This window comes from Physeter macrocephalus, chromosome 6 (assembly GCF_002837175.3).
Source record: "Physeter macrocephalus isolate SW-GA chromosome 6, ASM283717v5, whole genome shotgun sequence".
Lineage (NCBI taxonomy): Eukaryota > Metazoa > Chordata > Mammalia > Artiodactyla > Physeteridae > Physeter > Physeter macrocephalus.
The window spans coordinates 89836547-89845718 of record NC_041219.1 but is presented as its reverse complement, the minus strand read 5'-3'; the positions used below and the strand labels follow the sequence as shown (position 1 = coordinate 89845718).

Sequence of the window (9172 nt, the reverse complement as noted above, 5' to 3'; positions counted from 1 at the left end):
ATTGGGATTGACATGTATACACTAATATGTATTAAATAGATAACTAGTAAGAACCTGCTGTATAAAAAAAATAAATAAAATTAAATTTTAAAAAAAGACAATCTGGTTGACAAAATAGATTGAAATCAATCTGAATAAGTAAATAATAATAAACTTACCAAATCTCCCTTTGTCCAAATCCTATCTACTTCCAAGCCTCAACCCAAATATCTTTTCTTCCATCTTTTCTTGAAGGGATTTCCCCCTTTTCTAAACTCCGGAAGCAACATCCAGTTGTATAGTTCAGTGACCAGTTAGACATATATGCACTGTCTCGGACCATTCATTTACCTTGAGGTGTTATTTAAATCTTTTGTGTTGTTTAACTTTACCTCCATTTATGTGTTTTCTCCTTTCCTCTCCCCTTAGAGAGTTGGAAACCTGTATTTGGCTTCTAATTCACCCCTTTTATTCCAACACCAGTTCTTAACCCAGTGCAGTTCTCCCAGTGAACACTTGAAACAATGTTTGTGGATTTGATCTGTCCAGGAGTTAAATTACCTATTCTTAGTAGGGAAGGGGCCATCTTGACTGTGGAGAGTAAATTTCAATGTCCTCAAGCAACACAGGGAAGGGAACTAATCCAGACTGAGCCTCCTCTAAGTGCTAAGCATTAACAGATACTTTACAAAGATTAGTTTATTTGGTGTCACAAGGATCCTACAAAATAGACTTTATTTTTTTTAATAGATGAGGAAACAGTTCAAAGAGATTAAGTATCTTGTACAAGGACCTACAATAGTAAATGGTGTAACTGGGATTTGAACTTGGTCTCTCTGACTCCAAAGCCTCCTTTTTCCCCAATATTCTGCAGTTGCCTCTTAGTAGATATACCCCCCTAGTTCTGTATTCCCTTCATTACTCTACTGCTTAGATACTTAGTGTAATAGAAGGCTAAAACTTGAACTTCAGTATCCTCAAGAACCCTGGTACCTTCCATTTGTATCTAGAGGGCTCACTGTTCTGCTTCTTCCTGTGGGGCTACCTTTGAGCTTCCAAATGATGAAGACTTATTGTTGAACAGCACTGTGAGAGGAGCAGACAGAAGGCCCAGGGCCACCCATCCCAGAGGCCCAGAGGTGACTGGGATGGGAGAGGGACAGAAAGGGGCATTAGGAAAAGTTGCTCTTTTGTTTAAATGAAAACTTCAAAAACTTTTCATTCAGATTATAGGTTATTTTCATTTTCTCTTTGCTTACCTACATGTCCTAATTTTCCCACAGAAAACACAATAAATATGGAAAAATTCCTGCTCACTCTAAGAACACCATGGACTGAATATGTCCCCCCAAAATTTATATGTTAAAACTCTAACCCTCAATGTGATGTATTAGGAGGTGAGGCCTTTGAGAGGTAATCAGGTTTAGATGAGGTCAAGAGGTACAGCCCTCATGATGGGATTATCTTTTTTCTTTTTTTTGTGGGGGGGGCCATTGCTGCAGGATCTCCCACCAGGGCTTGAACCCATGCCCCCTGCATTGGGAGTGTGGAGTCTTAACCACTGGACCATGAGGGAAGTCCTGGGATTATCATCTTTATAAGAAGAGGAAGGGAGTAAAGCTTTTTTCTCTTCTCCACCTGAGGACGCAGCAAGAAGACCGCCAGCCATCTGCAAGCCAGGAAGAGGGCTCTCACTTGACACTGAATCTGCTAGCACCTTGATCTTGGATTTACCAGTCTCCAAATCTTTGAGAAATAAATGTTTGTTGTTTACACTATCTGATCTATGGTATTCTGATATAGCAGTCCATACTAAGGCTATAAACCTTCTTCCTTATCTCTGATGAAAATTGGACTAATTCCTAGAAATAGACCAGCAACTTTGGAATTGCCCTCTTGTCTAGGTTGCCAGGGAAGCCAGAAAACCAGAGGTTCCCATTAGGCAAGGCCTCTCTGGGTCTGAGAACTTTTGTTGTTTTTGTTGTTGGCAGGGGTGAGGGAAAGGGTTTAAGAAACATGTTTTGAGAGATTCTGTTCCTTTGTTCCTACCTATCTCTGACTTCTCCAAAAATACTTGCGAGAATAGTCATAATTAAAGATTGGCTTGAGACACCAGGAAAATTTGTGAAATCTTAGACTCTGGGAATCTTAGAAGAAGTCTTCAGTTCTGCCTGTTTGTCCTTCATGACATGGATGGCACTGTGGTCCATTGTTGGGCCTAGCTAATTGTTACAAAGTGAGCTGCAATGTTCTTCCTCATCCTTTACTGTGCTCTTTGGGTTTTAAGGAATGAGTCTGCTGCCATTTCTGGACAGCAACTCTTCATGGGTTTCTCTTGTAAACTAAACATCCTCATTTCTCTGAGTTGCTTTACCCAGTACCCCTTGCCATTCTACTTACCCCTTGGAGGAAACTCACTTGTATGTCCATATCCTTCTTGAGGTGCCCAGAACTGGGTAACAATTTGCATAGTAGGGTGACCAGTGAAGAGGATGGTGGGAACGCTCACTTGCCTAGCTTTACACAGTGTTGTATAGAAGGAATGTCTAAGGTGACATCAGCCTGTTCTGGCAGCTGGGTCACACCTTCACTCATGGCACACATGCATTTGATCAATGTGAGCCAGTAGAAGTTCCTGCATGCTAGTATCATGAGGCATTAGAGCTGAGACCTTAAAGCTGGGCCAGAGAGAGGCTGAAGGACTTTTTTTTTCTTTTTAATGTTTATTTGGCTGCACTGGGTCTAGGTTGCGTCATGCGAGATCTTTGTTGAAGCATGTGGGATCTTTTAGTTGCGGCATGCAAACTCTTAGTTGTGGCATGTGGGATCTACTTCCCTGACCAGGGATCAAACCCGGGCCCCCTGCATTGGGAGCATGCTGTCTTAGCCACTGGACCACCAGGGAAGTCCCTGAAGGATATTATTTATGAAGAATCTTTAGAACAGAACAGCAGCTTTCCCTTCTACCTCCATTTGATATCACTGTCCACCCTATAGTGTCTTCCTGAGGCATCTTAGATCTTTGGGCCTGGGGAAAAAAGGAAGGTAGTATAGGGACAATCACCTCTAGCTTTCAGAGTTAAAAGTATGAATCTGCTTTTGCTCAAAATTAATTCTTAGACTATGAAAATATATAATGGAGAATCTGACCTAGTCTTACCTAGCCTTCAAGGCCTTGAATAGGAGACACTTGGGTTTTCATCATCAAAGGAAGAGAGTATGAGTTAACTGGGCAAAAGTGGTGGAATCAGTTATGGTTGTAAAAGGTATTATAGGTAGGGAGAAGAGAAGAGTGTTCGAAGGTCCCAGGAATGAGGTGATGGGCTTGATTCCTTCACTGCTGGACACAGTAACATACAGCAGGCTGTCAGTTGGGAGATGGGTTGGTCAGTTGAGGCATGGATGGGTGGGGTAGGGTATTTATTTTGGCAGAGAGGAAGAAGTTGGCCCCTGAAACACAGCGATATCAGTATCTACATGATGATGTCCACATCATCAGGTGGTTATTAATTTTGTATCAGTATTGAGTTCAGTTTGATCTGGCAACATGTTCCGCCATTATTACATGTTGACTCCAAGGCCATATTTTTCAACTCATTCCACCCTGGGAAGCACCCTAGAGGCAGGAGCTGAAGTCAAGAGCTCCAACAGTGTGGGGATCCTGTGGCTGACTGATTCACAGTGGCCTAGCAGGAGGCTCAGCTGCCTCCAGGAATGGACAGAACAAAAAGTGACAAGCCCTTGAATGCCAGGAATGCCAGGTCAGTCACTTCCTGTTTGTGGTGTATCTTTTAGGCTCAGCTCCAAAGTGACAGGGAGAGCAGAGTTCACAAATCTGAGCTTGACTTTTCTGGGCAAAGAACTCCTTGTCAGTGGTGCCATCTGCAGGGCATTAAGGAATTTGCCAGGAATTTGATGGGACTGGGAGGGGAAAATGGCATCTCTCTCCTCCCTCCCTCAAACTCTTAATCTGAGCATGTCCCTAAATCATAGCCCTGGTCCTCCATAGGGCTAAAAGACCCCTATTTCTTGTGACTTTTTGGCAGGCAATATTTAAGGAACCTGGTCCTACAAAGCAGGACCAGGGCTGTGGTATCACTTCCCTTCTTCCCTCCCAATTGAATCTGTCCTCTGTAAAAAACGAAGAAGTAGGCTTCTCCCATTTTAAGGTCACCTCAGTGAGGCTGAGAATGCTGGGTTGTGAAGGCACTTAAGCATTATATTATGGTGTTAAAATTTTGTAAAATGTGGACTTCCCTGGTGGCGCAATGGTTAAGAATCTGCCTGCCAATGCAGGGGACATGGGTTCGAGCCCTGGTCTGGGAAGATCCCACATGCCGTAGAGCAACTAAGCCTGTGCACCACACCTACTGAGCCTGTGCTCTAGAGCCTGCGAGCCACAATTACTGAGTCTGCATGCCCCAACTACTGAAGCCCACGTGCCTAGAGCCTGTGCTCCGCAACAAGAGAAGCCACCGCAATGAGAAGCCCGCGCACCACAAAGAAGAGTAGCCCCTGCTCGACACAACTAGAGAAAGCCCACACGTAGCAATGAAGACCCAATGCAACCAAAAATAAATAAATAATTATAAATTAATTTTAAAAAATATTTTAAATGTGGGCGGGTGTAAATTGAAGTGTTGATGTTGTTAAGGTTAATAATAATCATTATTATCAGTATCATCACCCTCGCCATCTCTAAGTAAACCCTTCTCGGGCTTTATTTATTTCTATTTCTTTTCTAAATAAATGGTTCACTGTTCCTTGGCAGTGGCTCTGGTGTCCTGCTGAGCAGAGCTGTCAGGTCCTGGGGTACCCTGCCCCTCACTTCCCAAGCTTGGACACACAACTCTAAGCTTACAAGTCCTGCCAGACTTGATTGCCCTATTTGCCACCCCTCAACTCCCCACACACCTGGAGAAAGACAGGATGGAACTCTATAGTGCAAAAGGGGAAATAGGCCCAGAAGGTTCTGAGAGGCTGACTGACCAGTGACAGAACAAGGAATCAAGTGTCTCAGTCAATCTGTTTCCAAGGCCTCTCTACCCTGAGGCTCAGTTTCTCAGAGGGTGCTAAGAGACTTGGGCCTGGAAAGAAAGTGAATGTGTTTTACAAAACCCTAGAGTTTGGTGTTTATATTAAAGAGAGCCATAAAGAATCTGGCTTAAGAGTGAAATAAATAATCATTATTTATTTTTACTTCCATTAAACTACTCTGTGAGCCCTAAACCTTACCAGGAACTGTGATTGCTCCTGGGGCAGAGATGTAGATAATAAGAATCCCAATCTCCCCACCAAAGGAATGCTTGATGGCATTTCCTGGTTGCCTCAGCATTTCAATATAGCCATTTCCCACCCCCATGTCCCACACTTATTATCTCATATTACCAAAGGCTTTGACTACTAGTACCTGCTAGTTATCATCTTGACCTATAAGATTGGGAACAGAGGGGACACAGAGGGAAATACTGAATTTGAGCAGCAAGTCAGATCAACAACCAAATAACTAGGGTATAAAGGGGACTGGATAGTTTAGGAGTGTAGATAGGAGGTGTCTGTTCTAAAAAACAACCAAAGACACTGAAATTGGAGTTTGAATTGTAGAAAATGGAAAATCCCTTCCCTCTAAACTATAGGTTTCCTCTTTTAAAAAATGAAATATTTCAAGCATACAGGAAAAAAGGATAATATAATTGGTATTTTATTTGATAGAAACATTAACCGTTAGGGTTTTGTATATAACTCCCAGTGATCCTTGCCTCCTATCATTGTGTAGTTTCCTCCCACATTAAATAGGACTGACACGTGTAATGAATAGGGTATTGTAGAAATGAGAGTGTGACTTTCGAGGTTAGGTCATAAGACTTTGTGGTATTCAACTTACCTTCTCTTAGCTCACTCTGGGGGAAGACTGCTCCCATGTCGTGAGGACACTAAAGCAGCCCTATGGAGAGGTCCATGTGGTGAAGAACTAAGACCACCTGCCAACAACCACCTTGGAAATGAAACCTCCAGCTCCAATCAAGCATTCAGATAACTGCACCCTCAGTCAGCATCTTTACTGAAACCTTATGCGAAATCCTGAGTCACGACCATCCAGCTAAGGTGCTCCTGATTCCTGACCGTCAGAAACTGCATGAGGTTTTATACATAAAAATATAGTTTTTTCTTATACACATACATTAAGCCACAAAGTTTTGGGGCAATAGATAACAGCATTGCAAACACCTGTGTACCTACTACCCAAGCAGCCATAACGCTTTATTTACTACAGATCTTTCCTTAAAAATACAAACACCCCTCCCCCCAAACAAAAACAAAAAAATAAAAACAAACCATTAGATATAGTTGAAACCCTGGCTTCTTCTCTATCCTGCCCCTGCCTTGCGCCTCAGAACTAAAAAAAAAGAACCATGGCACACTGGATACCTAGTGTGTGCTTTTCCTGAAAAGCTCTTCTCTGTATTTTCGTTTCCCAGGCTCCAGCCTATTATCTTTCCCTCTTGTATTGCAGAAAACAGAGAGCAACTTTTCAAAGGTTCTTTAGTCATCTCTCAAGATGGGTCTTTCTCTGAGAGCTCAACAGTAACTCAAAAACCTATCTGTCTTTGGTCACTAATTCCGTTAGGGTTCCCCTCAGTGCTTTAAAGCCCTGGAACCTGTGGTATCTGGCTATATGGGTGTTGCTGTGCCACCCAACTGAGCTTTCTCTCTGAAATGTCTAGACTGATTTTTTCAGTTGAGGACAGCTATTTTTAAGTCTATAGGATTTATAGACTAGGGAAAAAACTGATGCAAAGAGGATTTAACCTATCTCTATAGTCAACTTTAGATGTAGCCAAACTATATACTGGAAAGAACGTAAATTATGCAAAGCTATATTCCTGCTCAAATATTCTCCAGCCTCATGTTTACCTGTTCAAGGGTCACTAAGATTTTTTTGTTCCACTGATAGGTTAGCAGGCCTCTAAACAGCAGTATTTGTAGCGTATTAAAAACTACTTCCCATACCTAACTTGTAATTACCTAATAACTTCAAGATCTAGATCAGCAAAACCACTCTCATCTGAATTTACATTTTCCCAAGCCCCCTGCCCCAACCTGGATTTTAACACTGGTTGATCTAAGAGTGGATGTATGTGTAACTGATTCACTTTGCTATACACCTGAAACACAACATTGTAAATAAACTATACTCCAAAATTTTAAAAAAAATTAGCTTGTACATCTGAAAACAAAAAATCTTGGTTGAGGTGAAGTTAACAGACGAGTTTCAGAATCCAGCTCTTGTTTTTCCAGACCAATGTGCTCCTTCCCCCCCACAGAGATTTCTAGAGTGAAATCCTTGATATTACCACCACCCTGTTGCAGAGACTTTCAGGTGTAGGAGTGGTAGCACATCTTGAATTGGAGGAACCAATTTAGAAGCACAGAACTCTCTTTCTTAAAGCCTTTACTTTTCAGACATGACAGAAAAATCTTACAGGTACACATGGAAAAGCAATACATGATCACAGTTGAAAGTGAAGACAATCTAGTCAGAAAGCTTTTATTCCTGTCAGCTAATGCTGAAGCTGAAGTTCTGTGTATGACATGCTGCAGGGCTGAAAGGAATGGCAATTAGTACTCTTCTCCTTCTTCCTCTCCCTCTCCTTCAACAGAATCCACACCAACCTCCTCATAATCCTTCTCAAGGGCAGCCATGTCCTCACGGGCCTCAGAAAACTCTCCTTCCTCCATGCCCTCACCCACGTACCAGTGAACAAAGGCACGCTTGGCATACATCAGGTCAAACTTGTGGTCCAGGCGAGCCCAGGCCTCAGCGATGGCTGTGGTGTTGCTCAGCATGCACACAGCTCGCTGTACTTTGGCCAGGTCTCCACCAGGTACCACAGTGGGAGGCTGGTAATTAATGCCAACTTTGAAGCCAGTGGGGCACCAGTCCACAAACTGGATGCTGCGCTTGGTCTTGATGGTGGCAATGGCAGCATTGACATCTTTGGGAACCACATCGCCACGGTACAACAGGCAGCAAGCCATGTATTTACCATGGCGAGGGTCGCATTTCACCATCTGGTTGGCTGGCTCAAAGCAAGCATTGGTGATCTCTGCTACAGAAAGCTGTTCATGGTAGGCTTTCTCAGCAGAGATGACAGGGGCATATGTGGCCAGAGGGAAGTGGATGCGAGGATAGGGCACCAGGTTGGTCTGGAATTCTGTCAGATCAACATTCAGGGCTCCATCAAATCGCAGGGAAGCAGTGATGGAGGACACAATCTGGCTAATAAGGCGGTTAAGATTCGTGTAGGTTGGGCGCTCAATATCAAGGTTTCTACGACAGATGTCATAGATGGCCTCGTTGTCTACCATGAAGGCACAATCAGAGTGCTCCAGGGTGGTGTGGGTGGTGAGGATGGAGTTGTAGGGCTCAACTACAGCTGTGGAAACCTGAGGGGCTGGGTAAATGGAGAACTCCAGCTTGGACTTCTTGCCATAATCGACAGAGAGACGTTCCATCAGCAGGGAGGTGAACCCGGAACCAGTTCCCCCGCCAAAGCTGTGGAAAACCAAGAAGCCCTGAAGACCTGTGCACTGGTCAGCCTGTTACAAAAGAGGAATAGAAAAAACATAGTTATTGCTCTTTGTGCTACCATCATAATAATCATAGTAAATATTTTCACTTTTCATATTAATTCCAAAGATTTAGATCATATTTTGACAAGAAACACTTTTTAAAAAATGTAGACCTTCCTTCAATTACTCAGCATTTCTTTACTAAAATATATTTATTAATATTTATAAAATGACATCAAATGATTCATATTTTAATTGAACTTTAAAAAAAACTTTAAAGGAATAATTAACCTCACTATTACATTTCAATTCTGTGTGAAAAAAAGAGCATATTCCAAATATCTCCCTTAGGTTCATTAATTTACTTTATTCTTCAGAATAAACATACCAGTTTCCGAATTCGGTCCAAGACAAGGTCAATGATCTCCTTGCCAATGGTGTAGTGACCTCGGGCATAGTTATCGGCAGCATCTTCCTTGCCTGTGATGAGCTGCTCAGGGTGGAAGAGCTGGCGGTAGGTGCCAGTGCGAACTTCATCTGGAAAAGGAAAACGAAGCAGCCACCCATCACTAACAACCTGCACAAGTCTGCTCGACCCCAGGGCATCAATGGAGCCCCC

General features: G+C 42.8%; 1 protein-coding gene across 1 annotated transcript in view; it reads right to left on the bottom strand.

The window, feature by feature from the left end:
• Window positions 1-7415: 7415 nt before the first annotated feature.
• LOC102990900 (tubulin alpha-1B chain) overlaps window positions 7416-9172 on the bottom strand; it is a 3678-nt gene continuing 1921 nt past the window's right edge. The window contains exons 3-4 of the mRNA XM_055085643.1: window positions 8942-9091; window positions 7416-8580 (exon numbers count right to left, since the gene is read on the bottom strand). Coding sequence (XP_054941618.1) covers window positions 7600-8580; window positions 8942-9091 — 1131 coding nt within the window. The 3' untranslated portion in view covers window positions 7416-7599. The remainder of the gene's footprint in view (window positions 8581-8941; window positions 9092-9172) is intronic.